The sequence below is a fragment of the Haliotis rubra genome, unplaced genomic scaffold (assembly GCF_003918875.1).
Source record: "Haliotis rubra isolate DU_JTF1 unplaced genomic scaffold, ASM391887v1 Scf712, whole genome shotgun sequence".
Taxonomy (NCBI): Eukaryota; Metazoa; Mollusca; class Gastropoda; order Lepetellida; family Haliotidae; genus Haliotis; species Haliotis rubra.
Window position 1 is genome coordinate 835 of NW_025767427.1, and position 19,386 is coordinate 20,220.

General features: G+C 41.8%; 1 protein-coding gene across 1 annotated transcript; it reads left to right on the forward strand.

The window, feature by feature from the left end:
* Positions 1 to 4,180: 4,180 nt before the first annotated feature.
* Positions 4,181 to 16,963, forward strand: LOC124259208 (protocadherin Fat 4-like; the record flags this gene model as incomplete). Its single annotated transcript, XM_046693306.1, has 11 exons — positions 4,181 to 4,367; positions 4,929 to 5,162; positions 6,194 to 6,391; positions 6,607 to 6,738; positions 8,383 to 8,537; positions 9,690 to 9,876; positions 11,254 to 11,799; positions 13,227 to 13,374; positions 13,563 to 13,603; positions 15,207 to 15,276; positions 16,807 to 16,963. Coding segments are annotated over 11 exons (1,923 nt in total), but the record flags the coding sequence as incomplete, so codon positions are not given.
* Positions 16,964 to 19,386: the final 2,423 nt, after the last annotated feature.

Consider the following 19,386-nt stretch of genomic DNA (forward strand, 5'->3'; position numbering starts at 1 on the left):
GGTCAACCCTCTTGACGTTGTGCTCTTAGTCGGAGACCTTGACGGGCATGGTGTATGACTCAGGCGTTAGATATCGGCCGTCATGGACGTCAACGACAATACGCCAGTATTTAAAGCAAGGCAGTGCACAGCGTATCTGTGGCGAGAGGAATTCACTGGAGGCACGATAAAATAATATTCGGAACATGAATTAATGTAGAGAATCTATGTATGCGTTGAGGATACGCTGACATGCATCAATCAGGTCAACCAATCCATAAAATACTTTACTCGAAATTGCGGTCCCTTGGTTCCGAAATAAACAAATAAATATGTAATGTGAATAAATAAATAAATAAATATGTTCTGACACAACAAGAAGCGATTCATATACCAAAATACACGAAAGACTTTGATCGAGGAGAGTTGAGATTTGTAGCTAAATAAACAAATAAATAAATAAAATAATAAAAATATGTCAAAAAACAACAAGAGGTTCAATATGCAAACGCACGAAAGACTTGATCGAGGAGGTTTGGGAGCTTAGTGGTTAAAGTGGTCGCTAGGCACGCCCGGGATCAGGCAATTGGGATTTGTAACATATACACTTCGACGAACAATAACTAAATTGCTGTGGTCTTGGGAGAAATCACAGAGGCCAGACGACGAGGTTGCGGAGCTCCTCCATAACAGGGCAACCCTGCAAGATCCGGGTTAGTAATGGTCTTCAGCAACCCATGCTTGTCGTAGGAGGCGACCAACGGGATCGGTGGTGACAGTCGTTTGAGTAAGCTGACAATACGTCATCGTAAAGCCCGTAACTGCGCAGATCGACGGTTATGCCTTTGAACACCGGACTGTCTGATCCAGACTCGATTATTTCATACAGACTGCCGCCATATAGCTGAAATATTGCAAGAGCAGAAGCGTAAAACTAAACCCATTGACTCACTCCATACAGGGACCGGGTACACCATTTGTAATTGCCTCTAGGAGGATACTTCTAGAATTCATCAAAGATCTGGAAACATCACATGTGAAGAATATTTATAAGCCGGAATAAATTTCCTTGAAATCTTTCGGAAACCTACTGCATATCTTTCACCAACCTTTCCAATGTATTGGTACTTTTCAGTAAATTTGTAGGGATTACCACTTAAAATGCACCCATTGTGACACCCATTTTTGAAACTCTAAATTTATGTTTGTGCTAATAAATAACACCTGCTACCTACTTTGTGTAACTTTAATGTAAAATGTTTTCTCTGATGATGAATAGGTTATGGAAGGTTGGCGGAGACAGCAATGGTCAACAAATTTCAACATAAAATCAACTTGGAGAAGTTAATCATCATTTCAACGGATCGGTATAATTGGTTTCGAACTCTTTAGGAAACTTCTAATTATTAACCTTCAATTGCGACTGATGCTGACAGTGTGGAACCAATCGGTCAGTTTATATCTAACATCAGTGACGGTAACAACGACGGTTTGTTCAGACTTGACGGGGTCGATCTGTATGTGCAAGTTGTAGACTACGAATCGGCACCGTCAATAGATTTCACGTACTTCCTTGATTTGTCAATAAGTTGCTGGACTACGCAGCTGATGTAAGAACAGGCGTCACTTGCCGTTGTATTAGAGTAGGGAATTTTACTAATGAAACGATTATTACCGACATATCACGCTTTCAAAATAATAGATACAAACATCTTTGAAATATAAAAACATGATCTATCCGACCATTTTTTGTTAAGATCTGCACCCTCGAGAACGAGTTCGCCCCTGTGTGGAGCAGGTATAAGTCTGCCCTGCGTGGACGGTGCAGGACATTTCCCTGGTGACCCTCGTGGATGAGGATGTAAGCCCCGATTATGACGTTGTCACCGTTACAGCGACTGGACGCGGGACCTCGAGAAGACGGTGAAGTGACGTACAGTATTACGTCAGTTGTGTCAGGGTACAGCGAAAATGTGTGTACAACTTCGAGGGTCATGAAACAGTTAAAACCTTTGCTATATTCAAAGCGGGTTTTTCGAGCATTACAAACCATGGCCCTTATTTTTTCAAAATTATATCAATTTCTTTACTGATTCTTCTTATGTCCCTCAATTCCGCCAACTGCAAAATGAACGTCGGCTATTTTAGGATTATCCAACTCATCTGCTCTTGATAATGAGTGTCAACATTCTATAGTGTTCATTATCGAATCTGGAACCGGTAAACTTAAATCCAGTTCTCAGTTTCGATTTTTGACCAATCGACAGGAGGGGTCAAGTATTATGACGTCACGATCACAGTCTCCGGATAAAGGAAACTGTACCGAAGACCACTTCAGCAGTTCAACGTGTCAACCTCACCAACGTCAACGAATATCGCGCCGGAGTTTTCGAACGACATCTACACCGTCAACGCAGTTCGTACCGATGTCGTGGCATCGTCACCGTGACGTTGCTTGGCAGATGACTATGGATAGTCCCTTCCTTTACTACGAAATCGAAGCTGGCGAACAAATCCCTATGTGTCTGCTGACAGCGTTTCAGGGAGGTAACTCCCCATATGCTCCCCCAACTTGAGGTAATCGCTGTGACAGACGTATCCAAATCGATACCATTACTAGTGTCAGACCAGGGTCCCCGAATCTTCAGGGAAAAGGTCACCTACTGGGTGCTCTTTGGAAACCGTCAAACCAATGCAGCGTAGCAAGCAAATCTATAAAGCAAACGTCTACACGCCAACGTTCTCAAAGTCTCCTTCAACACCGGTTGCTGTTCCAGAAAAATACCACAGGAGGCAAATGGTTGCAAAAAGGTTTCCAACGAGAAGCAATACTATCTCCGCCCATTGTTGCGAAAAGATTGACATTGTATACATATGAAATATATATGTTAGGTAAATCTTTTCGAGCAGATTCGCATGAAGTATCAGTGATTGCAGCTTACTTTCTGATCGAATTTCAATATTGACTGATCACTGACAAGACTCTTTGTCTGTTGCTTAACGCCGCACTCAGCAATATTCAAAGCTGTATGACGCATGTCTGGAAATAATGTAGTCAGGGACAGGTAATCCAGTAATGGAAATCATGAGTATAGATCTTCACAATCGGAGGAACTGCTGGACTAACGTCAGGCCAGTTACCGAGCATGACCACCTAATCTCCCAAATCGTCTCCTGCCACAATCAAGCGTGCGTTGCTGGATATCCAGTTGTATAGGATCTTCCTGGGGAGACAGGGAGTAATAAAGTGGTGCATTCATTTGTTCTGGTATTCCTCCTAGAGCAGGATGTGGCTCGGATGTGGAAATTTGTGATACTATTAAGTATATTTCTAATTCCTGTCAGTAATATTTCTTAATGAATTTGTAATATTAGTAATTCGTCTGCCCGTCAGATTAGCTCTATAATGGGTACCGGAGTGATTTCATCAGCCTCTGGAATCATGTCAAACTCAGGGGACATTAAGAATTTAGTCCGGCGATTGGGGTAGCCTACAGTGGGTAAATGGCGGTTCTGTTCAGTTCACGCTGCAGACCCGGGTTCGATTCTCCATATGGGTACAATGTATGATGCCCATTTCTGGTGTCCCCCGACGTGATATTAAGCTGGAATATTCGTTGAAAGTGGTGTAAACCAACTAACTCGCTACTCTTTAAAATCAGTCCAGTATCAGAGAAAGAGAGTTACGCTGATGCGAATTTGCTCTTTATAAATCTGATTCTTCGATGAACATATAGGTCTACTGTTGCGTTCGGTGACAACACAAACCAAATAATTTATACACGTATTACAAAGTCAATATTAGTAATTATGTTTCCCTGTTCAACCAGAGACCCTTATCTTGGACCTTCACTGCAACTGACGCTTCGACAATGGAACTAACGGTCAATTTGCGATATTCAACATCAGCGACGGCAACAACGCGACAGCTTGTTCAGACTTGACGGGGACGATTCAGTATGTGCAAGTCGTGGACTACGAATCAGCAACGTCAATAGACTTCACGTAATTTCTGACGGTCACCGCCGTTGACCACGCAGCCGATGCAAAGAACGGGTGTCACCTCGTCGCTATTGTGGAGGCAGAAGCGGTGGTTTATACTTAATCAAACGATATTGTTAAAACTTGTCTTACGCTGTCCAAATAATAGATAAAATATCTTTTAGATTTAAAATATATACGTCCGATTATTTTTGTTAAGATTTACCCCGAGAACGAGTTCGCCCCCGTGTGGAGCAGTCCTTCTGTGAATGGTGCAGGATATTTCCCTGGTGTGACCGTGGATGAGGATGTAAGCCCTGATTATGACGTTGTCACCGTTACAGCGACTGACGCGGACCCGGAGAAGACGGTAGAAGTGACGTACAGTATTACGTCAGTTGTGTCAGGTACAGCGACAATGTGTAGGGTCATTAACAGTTAAAACTTTTGCTATATTCAAAGTGGTTTTTTTCCGAAACATAAAACATGGCCCTTATTCTTTTCAAAATTATAACAATTCTTTACTGATTCTTTTTATATTCCTACAATTGAAAATAAACGTCGGCTATTTAGATGATCAACTCCATAATGCTCTGGTGATACGAGTGTCACCATTCCAGGGTGTTCATTATCGAATCCGGAACCGGTAAACTTAAATCCAGTTCCAGTTCTCGGATTTTGACCAAATCGACAGGAGGGGTCAAATATTATGACGTCACGATCACAGCCTCCGATAAAGGAACTGGCACCGAAGACCACTTCCGTTAACCAACGGGTCAATCCTCACCAACGTCCAACGACATCGCACCTGAACTTCAAACCGGTTGACATACACCGTCAACGCAGCCTGTACCGATGTCGTGGCATCGTCAGCTCATGACGTTGTCGGCAGATGACGAGGATAGTCCTCCCTTCTTTACGAAATCGAAGCAGAACAAATCCCTATGTGTCCGTTGACAGCGTTTCAGGGGAGGTAACTCTCATAGCCTCCCCAACAGGTGTCGCTGTTACAAACTTGGTCCAGTCGATACCATTGCTGGTGTCAGACCAGGGTACCCCGAATCTTCAGGGAAAAGGTCACCTACTGGTGCTCTTTGAAAACTGTCAAACCAATGCAGTGTGCAGCAACGACAGCAACGTCTACACGCCAACGTTCTCAAAGTCTCTTCACACTGTTGCTGTTCCAGAAAATACCACAGGAGGTAAATGGTTAAAAAAAGGTTTAAACGAGAAGCAATACTATCTCCGCCCATTGTTGCGAAAATGCTAGACATTGCATACATGAAATATATACGTTAGTAAATCTTTCGAGCAGATTCTCATGAAGTATCAGTGATTGCAACTTACTTGCACAATCGAATTTCAATATTGACTGATCACTGACAAGACTCTTTGTTTGTTGTTTAACGCCGCACTCAGCAATATTCAAGGAGAATGACGGCAGTCAGGAAATAATGTAGTCAGGGACAGATAATCCAGTAATGGAAATCATGAGTATAGATCTTCACAATCGGAAATTATTGACTAACGTCGGCCAAAGAGTTACCGAGCATTTGATTCAATTCCTGATCCCGTTAATCGTCTCCTGCGACAATCATGTGTTGCTGATATCCAGTTGTAACAGATCTTTCCCGGGAGACAGGCAGGAGTAATAAAGCTGGTGCATTCATTTGCTCTGGTATTCCTCCAGGGAGGGCAGGATGTGTCCGTATGTGGAAATTTTATCACTATTAGGTATATTTCTAATCTTCTGTCAGTATATATTAATTAATGAATTAGTAAATTAAAGTATTTATCTGCCGTAAGATTAGTTCTATATAATCGGGGTACGGAGGATTTTCGTTAGCCTCTGAATCTCACAAACTCCAGGGACATTAAAATTTAGTCCAAGCGGTGGGCTAGCCTAGTGGGTAATGCTCTCGCTCGTCACGTTGCAGACCCGGGTTCGATTCTCCACATGGGTACAATGTGTGATGCCCATTTCGGGTGTCCCCCGACGTGATATTGCTGGAATATTGCTGAAAGCGGCGTAGAACCATACTCACTCACTTAAAATCAGTCCAGTATCAGAGAAAGAGAGTTACGTTGATGCGAATTTGCTCTTTGAGTAAATCCGATTCTTCGATGAACATATACTCCTTACTGGTACGTTTGGTGACAACACAAACTAAATACTTATATACGTATCACAAAAGTAAATGGTTAGTAATTATGGTTCCCTGTTCAACCAGAGACCTTCTTATCTTGACCTTCACTGCAACTGACGCTGACAATGGAACCAACGGTCAGTTTACATTCAACATCAGCGACGGCAACAACGACGGCTTGTTCAGACTTGACGGGGACGATCTGTATGTGCAAGTTGTGGACTACGAATCGGCATCGTCAATAGACTTCACGTACTCCTTGACGGTCACCGCTGCTGACCAACGCAGCTGATGCGCAAGAACAGGCGTCACCGTCGTCATTTCGAAGCTGCATACCAATCAAACGATATTATTAAATCATTGTCTTATGCTGTCAAAATAACAGATAAAATATCTTTTTAGATTTAAAAATATATATACGTCCGATTATTTTGTTTTAGATCTCCCCGATGAACGAGTTCGCTCCCCGTGTGGAGCAGTCCTTCTGTGAATGGTGCAGGATATTTCCCTGGTGTAACCGTGGATGAGGATGTAAGCCCTGATTATGACGTTGTCACCGCCGTTACAGCGACTGACGCGGACCTCGGAGAAGACGGTGAAGTGACGTACAGTATTACGTCAGTTGTGTCAGGTACAGAAAAATGTGTACAACTTCGAGGGTCATGAACAGTTAAAACCTTTGCTATATTCAAAGCGGCTTTTTTTCGAGACTTAAAAATGGCCCTTATTTTTTCTTTCAAAATTATAAATAATTCTTTGCTGATTCTTCTTATATTCATACAATTGAAAATAAACGTCTGTTATTTAGATGATCAACTCATTCGTTTCAGATACGAGTGTCAACGCTCCAGGGATGTTTATTATCGAATCGGGAACCGGTAAACTTAAATCCAGTTCTAGCTTCGATTTTGACCAGTCTCGACGGGAGGGGTCATCAAGTATTATGACGTCACGATCACAGCTCTCCGATAAGGGAACGTGTACCGAAGAATCACTTCAGCAGTTCAACGTGTCAACCTCACCAACGTCAACGACATCGCACCTGAATTTCAAACCGTTTCACATACACCGTCAACGTAGCCTGTAACCGATGTCGTGGCATCGTCACTTGTGACGTTGTCGGCAGATAACGAGGATAGTCCCTCTCCTTCTTTTTACGAAATCGAAGCAGGAACAAATCCCTATGTGTCCGTTTTCGACAGCGTTTCAGGGAGGTAACTTCAAAGCCTCCCCAACAGGTGTCGCTGCTGCCAAACTTGGTCCAATCTGATACCCATTATTGGTGTCAGACCAGGGTACCCCGAATCTTCAGGAAAAGGTCACCTACTGGTGCTCTTTGAAACTGTCAAACCAATACAGTGTGCAGCAACGACAGCAACGTCTACAGCGCCAACGTTCTCCAAGTCTCTTCACACAGTTAAGCTGTTCCAGAAAATGGACGGGGAGGTAAATATTTATTATCCAGAAGAAATGTTTAAATTAAAATCGATGTTTTTTGCCCTCTTTTGCGAAAAATGGAATGTACTCAAAGGTCTGTATGAAATACAAACGCAAGGAAATCTCTTGAGCATTCGCTGGTGTGCATGAAGTATAATTATACTGCAGCTGCCAAAAAATGAGTGAGTGAGTGACTTTAGTTTTACGCTGCTTTTCGAAATAATCCGGCCCGGAACACCGGAAAGGGCTTCACTCATTGTACCCATGTCGGGAATCGAACCTGGGTCTTCAACGTGACGAACGAACGCTTTACAGCCTGGCTACCCAGCCGCTTCGCAGCTGCCAACAAATTCTAATTGCAATGATTAAATAATTGTCTATAAAACCTCGTTCAGCACTATTCCAGCTATATCATTGTGGTCTGTAAATATTTGAATCTGGGCCAGACAATCCAGTGATCGGCATAACGAGCATCGAACTACGTAATTTTGGAATCATCCATGGGAGCTAGCATGCTCGCCAAATCTCAACAGTCGCCTTTAACGACCGACAAGCTGAAGACCAGTTCTAAACTAAATCGTCACGGGGGACTTTAAACGTCAGTTCCGTGTCTCCATTAACGACGCTTGTAGCAATATTCCAGCAATATGACGGCGGGGGACATCAGAAATGGGCATCACACATTGTACCCATGTAGGGAATTGAACCCGGGTCTTCAGCGTGAAGAGCGGGCGCTTTAACCGTTAGGCTACCCACCCCCTCCTGTTGATTACGCTTGAGTACAATGTTACCAAATATATGTTTAAAAATGAAGATGAACTTGTTCTCTATAATCCAGAGAGTCTCATCTTAACATTCACTGCAACCGACGGCGACAACGGAACCAACGGACAGTTTTCTTTCAACATTATCGACGGCAACAACGACGGATTGTTCCGACTTGACGGGGACAACCTCTACGTGCAGGTCGTAGACTACGAAGGCTCAGCTTCGGTAAACTTTACTTACACCCTGATCGTAACCGCCGTCGACCATGCTGCTGATGCTAAAACGGGAGTGACTGTTGTCGTAGTTGAGGTAAATATTCGCCTGACGACTGGTGTAGGCAGATGGCTATAATCTATTGTTTGCAGACGATGAAGCATCATAAATTAACGAAATTTGATTATCAATGCTGTCTTGTAATTTGTTAGGTTTAGCCGATGACCACCTTTCTCAAGGCCAGTTTAAGACTATTACAATTCTTTGTAAAGTAAAGGCTGTCATATAGAATTAATCCTATGTTACGTTTATGTTCGTTGTTTGTTGTTTAACGCCGCACTCAGCTATATTCCAGCTAAATGGCGGCGGTCTGTAATTAAGCAGCCAATCCAGTGATCAACAGCATGAGCATCGATATACATACTCGAGATACGATGACATGTGTCAACCAAGTCAGCGAGCCTGACCACCCGATCCCGTTAGTCGCCTCTTACGACAAGTAGGGGTTGCTGAAGACCAATTCTGACCCGGTTCTTCACGGATCGCTAAGTTTATAAAGTTACCTCAGCCTTAGGGTGTCAGTGTGGAGTTGCTTAGCCTAGTGGTTAAAGTGTTCGGTTGTCACGAGTGCTTGGTTCTGTTCTCCACATTGGTATTCGTGAAGACCATTTCCATCTGCACGAATATGGCTTCTTTCCAGCGGCGGGTTAAACACATACAGTGATTAGTTTTCGCCGCTTTTATAGCAATATTTCAGCAATATCACGGCGGGCGACAACAGCAATGGGCTTCACACATTGTACCCATGTGGGGAATCGAACCCGGGGCCTTCGGCGTGACGAGCGAACGCTTTAACCACTAGGCTACCCCACCGGTGTGGTTAGACCAGATCGACGTTAGTTCATGAAGATCTAATTGGTCCTGGGTTTTGATTACAAGTCAGTCGCGAAGATAAATACATAGATAGGTGCTCCTGTGAATTCGACTCAATGCAACACAACGAATCGGTGGTCTCTGACTTTTTGATAGTATGTATTCAAGTCACATAGCACAACAACGTTAGAGACCGACGGATGGAGTAGGAACATGTTCAGGTAATAATTTACTGTTAGATTAACCTTGCACGAATGCTGGTTCAGATGTTTAAGTATTTACATTTACCAGATCAGTCCCCAGAACGAGTTTGACCCTGTGTATCAGAGTCCGAAGCCGGACAGTAGCGGTGAATTTCCAGTACTGACCGTCAACGAAAATGAACCTCTCGGATATGAGGTCATCGTCGTTACTGCTACCGATGCTGACCTTGGAGTTGATGGTCACGTGGTCTACAGTATCGAGTCGGTTTTGACAGGTAAACCAACAGATATGATATATTGCAACGTTTAAGTTTAAATACTACCAGCAGTTGTTGGCTGACAATGAAGTCGCTATTTGAAGATCGCTACCTTTGAATACAGTTACCTATTATCATATAAGAATGGGTTCTTTGAAGGACATTTAGAATTGTTGATGACCTGTGGGGGTGGGGGTGGGGGTGTCAGGGGTTCGGATATCAGTTTCTCTATTTGTTAACGCATTAAGCTTAAAGCGAGATGAGGTTGAGATATTGCTTTTTACAAATTTTTCAATACTATTATGTTAGAGAAGTTGCAAAACTTCATTCATAAACGATTCCTTTTTGAAACTAAAATGATTGAAAATTACAATGAATAAGTTAATTAATGACGCCAACTAGTTATCGTATATCTGTTAATGTATACCTAATGTTTCTTCAGTACTCTGGCCATGGGTTCTTTGAAAACTGTCCGGTGTACTGATGTCTTATGAGGTTGAACATGGAACCCGTATGGTCTCTGATATAATTCGAAATTCTGCCTTTATGTTTGTGTGTTGATGTTGTGGTGCCCATAGGCGGATCCAGAAGGGGGTTGCAGGGGTGCGCACCCCCACCCCTTTTGTCCTGAAAGGTTATTAAATGACCCGTGAAAACGGGTGGAAATGAAGTGTGCACCCCCACCCCAAAGTTCTCAAGAGTGTGAAAGTGAAAAGAGACACTACAAACAACTATGGTTACACGAAATTCCAATTCCTTGTTTCCTTACGAAAATGGTATATACAAATGAATTTTTATTTTAAATTTACAAAAAAATTCGTATTTCTATATTTTATGGCGAGGTTCAGGCAGCATGACCTTAACTAAGACGTAACAGACTGCCCGTTTGCGAGGTCGTAAAATGATTCACAATTCACTTGGCTCACTGGTTACACCTGTTACGTGTTCTTTGCGCTTATTCAGTGTATATTTGTAACGTACGATGTAATTGATATACATGTAATATCAAGTCCGTACTAGACCGCTAAACCGTTCTAGAGACTGAGCTTCGTTTTGAGATTTCCACGATTTCCAGATTTCCGTTTGTCAGAGCACGCTGTACCACAGAGCACCCTGCGATACGTGGATTAGAAGGAGCGTAGCCTGAGCACGCTGCGATACGTGGATTTGAAGGAGCGTAGTGTTGCAATATACAAGTGATTAGATGGATCAAATAATATTGATTAATATTTATACAACCAGTTGAATGAGTTGGTCTCAAAATTCTGGACTGGTTATTGTACTAAGTTGCGCAATAGGACGGAGCCCAGTCAGCAGGAAACTGTTGTGTAATCAGTGTTTTGACTTGTGAAGTATATCAGATTACCTTCTTCATTCATGTGATGTGTGTTTCAGATGCAGGTGCTAGTGAGCCAAACAAGTTCACTGTGGACCCATCCACTGGACGTCTGACAACGTCATCACATTTGGACTTTGACCCTTCAACAGGCGGAACTGCATACTATAATGTCACAATCGCGGCTTCTGACATGGGGTCCTCGCCAAGAAGCGCCACAGTACTCCAGACAGTGATTGTTCACAACATAAATGATATACAGCCAACTTTATCAGTAACCATGACAACTGTGAATGTGCCATGTGGTACCGCAGGTGGAGCATCACTGGTGACGTTAACAGCTGTTGACGAAGACGGACCAAATCTCAGTTTTGCTATCGATTCAGGGTCTAATCCATACGTCTCCGTTAGCAGTTCAGGGGAGGTAACTCTTCTAAGTTCGCCAGTAGGTAGCGCTGTGGATGACCTTGTTGAAAATATTCAAGTCGTGGTCTCAGATGGTGGAACTCCGGAATTAACAGTAACTGGACATGTACAGATTCTATTCGAAAATTGTGGAAACAGTACTGTTTGTCCTTCCGTTACTACGGCAACGACAACAGTGGGTAAGATTGAGACTTAACATGGGGCCAAGGATGGCCTAGTTGTTTCTGGCGCTGTAATGCGCTTTGCAAAGTTGCGTCCCTTGGCAAACTTTAAACGTGGTGAGGGGCAGGAGGGTAACCCAGTGGTTAAAGCTTCGCTCGTCGCGCGGAAGACCCGGGTTCGATCCCCACATGGGTACTATGTGTAAAGCCCATTTCTGGTGCCCCCCTGCCAAGATATTGCTGGAATATCGCAAAAAGCGGCTTAAAACTAAACTCACTCATGGGTTCGAATCCCAGCTCGCCCTATGTTTCTGGGTCTGTCAGTACGATTCCCGTTTTCAACAACGTAGTCAACGTCGAACGTCTGGGACCAGCATTCCTCCATTAAGGCCAAGATTTTCCCATATACTGTTTAAACCCACCCACTGACGATAATCGTATTACCTCTGACACGATGAGGTTTATAACGTTGAGTATTTGTTTAAACGTATATATGGGTGGATTGAGTTTAAGAAAGCTTATGAAAGATTATCTGTCACATCACATCGTGTAGGCTTCGTGTAAGCAGCTATAAGGTGTATTACCTATCAGAAACCAACCATTCAAATGTCTCGTTCCGGCGAGCGGCGAGCCATGGACAAACGGACCAATGACCGTGCAGCTTTCATCGCCAGAACGGATGCACTAAATGCGCCATATGACTTGCTGATTGCTCGACACATTGCTTTTGCGTGAGGCAGAGGTAGGATTCGCACAAACTTCATGCACGGAGTTTGATGATTTGACATTCAAATGATACTTTTTGATACCCTGCCTTGCGTTGAGGTGATAAAAGCAGGATATTTCGGCCCTAGATAGAGAGAATCTCACCCGAGTGTCTTTTGATAACAAATATATCACCACGAGTTGATAAAGTAACAAATATCCGAGGCTTGCCGAGGATATTTTTACTTTTATCAACGAGTGTTGATATATTTGATATCAGAAGACACGAGGGTGAGATTCTATGTATCATCCAAAATCATTCTTCATTAGTTTTCAATGAAAAATGTACATCTCTGAACACAGTACTGCCATTAGATTTGCAGTGCAGCGATGTCATAGCATTGTGACGTCATCAAGTTCATGGCGTCATAGCATTGTCAGGGCATTATGCAAAATCTACTGTCAAAACGATATCTCCTAGGAGATATCGTCTGATCTCACACAAGCGATATCTCCTTTGGAACACAGTTTTGGATGATAAAATACCACTTTGCTGGCAATATTAAACTGACGTCGGACCAGTACAAGCAGTCACGCACACACGCACTCAAGCACGTACGCGAGCACGTGTTAAGTTACAAGTAAAAAATGTGCAAGGTGACTTAAACCCCATTTTACCTTACCCCGTTTCTAAATATGCATAACTGCAGCTGCAGATGTTGTTCATGTCTCTGCTGCAGCTCCAACGTGTGACTGCAGCAACATCACGACGACGGAAGATAATCCTCCGTCCAGGTCAGCCAATGACGTCATTGAGACTTGGGTAATGAGGGCAGTGGTCATGATGCTGACGGCAGCGTTGTTTGGGGTTCTCGCCATGCATTTCAGGTAAACCTTCACACGGTAACCATAGCAACACAGTGGAGGATAGACGCTATCTTTAGTTGACTAGTCATTCAGGAGCCTCGGACTTAGCTTATATTAACGGGGTTTTTTTTTTAAAATGAATTTTTTTAACCAACCAGATGTGTAGTTCTACTTTCTTTTTTACGCCAGTATATTATGTTTATTTCCAGACCGAAGACACCCACCGTCCCTCAAAAGAGTAGCGGTAAAGGTGAGAATTTATTATCAAACAACGTTCCTTGATAAAGCGGTGGTAGCCTTTTGAACGCTCGCTTTTCTCGCAGTGTACCCGGGTTCGATTCTCAACATGAATACCAGAACACCTGAAGTGTTCTATTGAGACTCTTGCCAAAAGCGACGTAAACTCAGGCACTCAGTTTGAAAAACAGACTAATGTGTTTGAACAACGTCACCCAACTGTTAGATTTCTGCGTGAACAACTCGCTTTGTGTTAGTGATCCTGTTAAGTGAGTAAGTGAGTTGAGTTTTACGCCGCACTCGGCAATATTCCAGCTAAATGGCGGCGGTCTGTAAATAATCGAGTCTGGACCAGACAATCCAGTGATCAACAGCATGAGCATCGATATGCTGTTAAGTACACACTCGACATGTAAAGCTGTGAGTACTCTCCTATCCCCCGCTCGCCCTGAATTTTTCATTACAACGTGAAATAAGAAATAATTTTATCTTATATTTCCCATGGCGCTGTAGAAATGTTACCCCGATGTGATGAAACAAATAGTTTTCCCTCGGACAAACCAAGTTCACACATGTCATCGTATCCCAGGTGCGGAAATCGATGCTCATGCTGTTGGCCACTGGATTGTCTGGTCCAGACTCGATTATTTAGACCATCGCCGTACAGCTGGAATATTGCTATAGTGCGTTTGGCTCAAAAGCGGACCGATGAATTGCAATCTAACTCGAAAACTAATAAACATATAATACTCAATGAAACACTGATCCTAATCAAAACATCAGACCAACTCTGTCATTTGTTTGCAGAATTTATGTCCTAAAATTAAAAAAGTTGTTTAACAAACAATCATTAAAATATAGACGCAGTTCACTATTTCTTACGAGGGAGGAGTGCAGAGAAAGGGACAGCCAGGTTTTAGAGAAGCACGTGCACAAGTGCCGACAAAGTTATTGATTCATTAACCTGTGCTGTGCCGTCTCCATCCTTTCTCGCACACCTGGCTGTCCCTTTCTCTGCACTCCTCCCTCGTAACAAATAGTAAACTGTGTCAATATTTTAATGATAGTTTGTTAAACAACTTTTTTATTTTGAGGACATAAATTCTGCAAAAAAGACACAGAGTTGGTCTGATGTTTTGATTATGATCAGCGTTTCATTGAGTATTTTATGTTTATTAGTCTTCGAGTTTGATTGCAATTTATCGGTCCGCTTTTGAGCCAAACGGACTATAAGTGCGGTGTTAAACAACAAACAAACAAACCCAAACCAGGTTAGCTTAATTATTCTTGATCTGCCTTATTAAAAAATGTTTCCGAAACAAAGTTACTCGATCCACATCGCAGAATAATTTGACTCTTATGTAAATTCTAAACTTCTAAACAATTGGCACAAATGGGTTTTTAAATATATTTGTTAATTTTGTATTTTCGCCCGCTTGCTCTATGAAAAATATGGACAGCCTTATTCCGATTTGTCTGACGTTGAAGTTTAAGGTCATTGAATTGAATAGAAATGGTCCCCCGATTACCAGGAAGTGATTACTTGAAATGGGACTGTTACCTATAACGACAGTCAGGGAACGCTAAATTATTAACTGTGTATCTTCACCTTTCAGTGTTTCCCCGAGAAACTACCCTGGAGAGAGGGATCCAGGATGACTCGGGAAAGCCCTTTGAAGATGATCTGTAAGTATGTGTACCGTGAAGATTCGGGTTAGATTATTGATCTTCAGTAACCCATGCTTATCGTAAGAGGCTACTAACGGGATCGGGTGGTCAGGCTCGCTGACCTGGTTGACACATGTCATCGGTTCCCAATTGCGCAGATCGATGATCATGCTGTTGAACACTGGACTGTCTGATCCAGACTCGATTATTTACAGACCGCCGCCACATAGCTGGAATATTGCTGAGTGCGGCGTAAAACTAAACTCACTCACTCACTGTAAGTATGTATTTATTCGAACTGTGCGTACAGTGAAGTACGTTTATAACGAACACGCTTTAACGAACTGACTGATATAACGAACTATTCTTGGGTCCCTGGCGCAACATATTCTGTTCGCAATATGTATAAAGAACTACTGTTATAACGAATTCGAAGGGACCACAAAATTTAGTTCACTGTAACGGTAGTTCGTTATACACTTTTCAAATAGAACATATCTTCATTGACAGTACTGAAAAGACCATGGGCCTATAGTACATTGTATATACAGTAGCAAAGGGTGCAATAGAAATGAATATATCGTAAATAATATCACATCTGTTATGCAGAGGATATTCATTTAATGGTATATATAAACATTGCAAGATACTTTGTGACTGTTTAATTTTGAGATAACATGAGGGTATAGAATTTGTCTATTCGGGGGTTCAAATAGAAATATTTCTTTATGTATTCTTTTCTGATATTCTCACACAATGGACAAACAAGCAAGAAAGTAACTTATTGTTAAAACATAGTGAAGAGTACCACTTTTGAAAATACATATCTTTTAGTCTTTGCCTTAAATCATATATGAAATGCTCTGGTGCTGTTACATTTTGTTCTCTACAAATGTGATCATACACGCTGCATACGATACAACAATGTTAGCGTTGACGTTCAGCGATCTGTGCTGGTGCCTTCAATCAAGTAGTTGTCTGGTCCTGATTCCAATATCAACACTGCGCCTGTAAACAACATTCACTCATCCATTCTCTTGTGACCCCGGGTGTGGCAGCATCTATGGAGCTCCTAGGTTTCGCTTATTTTGGGGGTTTCTCCCTAATAAGGCAGCACAGGTGCTGCAGGCGACACAGTTCGCCGTGAGCAGTGCTTGTGGGTTTCCTCCAGGGGTAATCCTCTGATCTTCTCTTAAATACTGTTCATAGCCAACCTGACACGTGAAGAATTGGTCTTCTGTAGCCCATGCCTGTCGTAAGAGGCGACTAACGGGATCGGGTGGTCAGGCTTGCTGACTTGGTTGACACATGTCATCCTGTCCCAGTTGCGTAAATCGATGTTCATGATGTTGATCACTGGATTGTCTCCAGACTCGATTATTTATAAACTGCCATCACATAGCTGGAATATTGCTGAGGACAGATTTAAACAACACACAACTGTATAGTGTTCAAAGCAGGGTTAAAAGCAACTCATTCGCTTCAAACAAGTACAGCTGAAATTGACGCCCCTTGCTCACTGCCATGTATAAAACCTTTGTATTTCAGAGAACACCATTTCCTTCACAAATAACCAAGGAAAGACCTTCACCCAACGATGTCGAAATAAAAGGGACATGCCAACAAAACGCATGTGGCCATGTAAATGATATGGATGAATACACTACGTGGGCAATAAAAGATCAATAGAACCGTCCAAGATGTTATTCCATTTAATTAATAACCATCTTACCATCCAGTAATGGAATGCCAGACCCCCTGTTGTTAAGCATGTACCAGGTTGTATATAACAGTAAATTGACAGCAGCGCACAGCTGGCCGAGATAATGTGTTGATACATTTCATCAATGTTTTCTTGTTTCTTTACCTTTTTAGCTTTTATAACAGCCTGAATCCTGACACATTTAAAATGTTGTAACTATAATAATAATTGTGACAAATATATTTTTCATTTACATGTACAGTACTTTTGTCACAATATTGTAAAATTTGTAAAACAATTAATGCTTATGTTTCTGCGGTTTTTAATATTGACCTACACTTTATCATTGGTTGAATTTGCTTGATTTTGTGATCTCTTGTTGTATATTTTGTTTAAGTTCAAAATGAAAATGCCAGTTGCACATAAAACAAACTTTATTATTTCTATTCTGCCGTTTTATAAATACGTAATATTTCATAGCCATCAGTAGATTAGAAGATATGTCAAAAGGCCGACTTCAATCCCCATATTGAAGAAAATATATAATAAGTATTTGAAAAATGTTATTTAATGGTGATTACATTTTGTAACTGTGTATATTTTTGTATTATTTTGTATTAAATACAATTATTTATACCAACAGCTTATACTGTTCTTTTAACTTTATCGTGTCCGGCTTGTATATTGTGAAGACCTGTTCACCAGCCAATGTTTGAGGCTTGTATTGTGAAGACCTGTTCACAAGCCCCATTTAAACAGTGTAAATATTGACGTCCCCTACAGTCCATCGACCTTACTTTAGGCACCCAGATTTTTATCGATTAAATTTGAGTGAAAATATTTTTATATCATGAAAATTAGATATGCACTATTTGTATCCTTGACCTAACCAACTGAAGCTTCTTCCTTCGTTATTATCATGTAGATTCCTGATCAGCATCAAACTGGTCTTCAGCTTACGCTCATGCTTATGATCACTGTTGATTGGCAAATATGTAAAATCCCAGTTTAATATTGCTGAGGGATATTTCTCTTCGACCACATGACAGTAACGTATACTACGGGCAACTATTGAGTGAGTTTAGTTTTACGCCGCTTTTAGCAATATTCCAGCAATATCACGGCGGGAACACCAGAAATGGGCTTCACACATTGTACCCATGTGGGGAATCGAACCCGGGTCTTCGGCGTAACAAGCGGACGCTGTAACCATTGGGCTACCCCACCACCCCCGCAATATACAGTGCCGTATTGCGTCCTACACTCTGGTGGGGAACAAAGGTCTTGGGTTCGAATCCACGGTCCTTCCCTTTTATGTTTAAACCGACTTGTCTTGATGTAAACTGAAAGAAATCTCGGAAAACAATTTTGAAGCTTACTCTCTGAGTTTCAAATTCGATGGTCAAGCGAATCTTATGTCGCAATGTTTTATATAACTACTCCGCCAGAACAGAACACAGATTTAATGATTAAAAAAATATTGTTTTTGAGATGACCCCCGACTCGAAATGCTTCACAGTACAATACATTATGACAAGGGTCATGTACTGTGAAGCATTTCGAGTCGGGAGTCATCTCAAATTTTTATATATTTTTTACAAATCTTTAATCCTCGCAACGACACGAGGGCCTGTGGAACAGAATACCAAGTTGAATGTGTGTTTTTTCTCAAATCACCAAAATAGCTACAAACACAACTATTACAGCGTATATTTATTAACCTATAATAACGAATATCTAGATATGGATTTACACGGACAAATAAAACAGGAAGAAATGTGAAGAACAATGTGCTTATTTGTTCATTGTAATAAGTGTTTAGGATGCAAACACATACACTACATAAGTAGATATAAACAAAATCCTAAACGGGAAACACATTTAATGCGTTCTGTCAAAACACTCTCTTAATGCAAACCCCGTTTAGTTTTTATACATGCTTTTTTCCCACATTTTGGCCCAGAAAACGTTTAGCGCCAAGACAGGTTTATATACACCTAAACCCGTTAACAATATGGAACATGGATGTGTTTAACATCGAAACACAGTTTTTATAGTGTGAAGTGCCTATCTACACACAAAAGCATGCTCAAAGCGTAACAGGGATTTTACCCATTTAAACGTGCACTTGATTTTCTCAAGCTACCTGTGAAACATGTTTTACTGTCACTTTACGATCTCGTCCTACCGGGTACCCATTAACTGCTGGCAGGAAGAAAATCGCTTTCCCACGGAGACACTAGGTGTCCACCCACCAACGACTCGACCAACCCTACGCTATGGAGTATATAAATGTTATGTGAATACGTATTTGTAGTGGTGATATTGGCGATCGTTGATATGCTACTCAACACTTGGAAAGGATAGTGATGTACTTCCTCTTGTTTACTTTTAATAAGCTGAATGTACTCCATTTACCTGATATG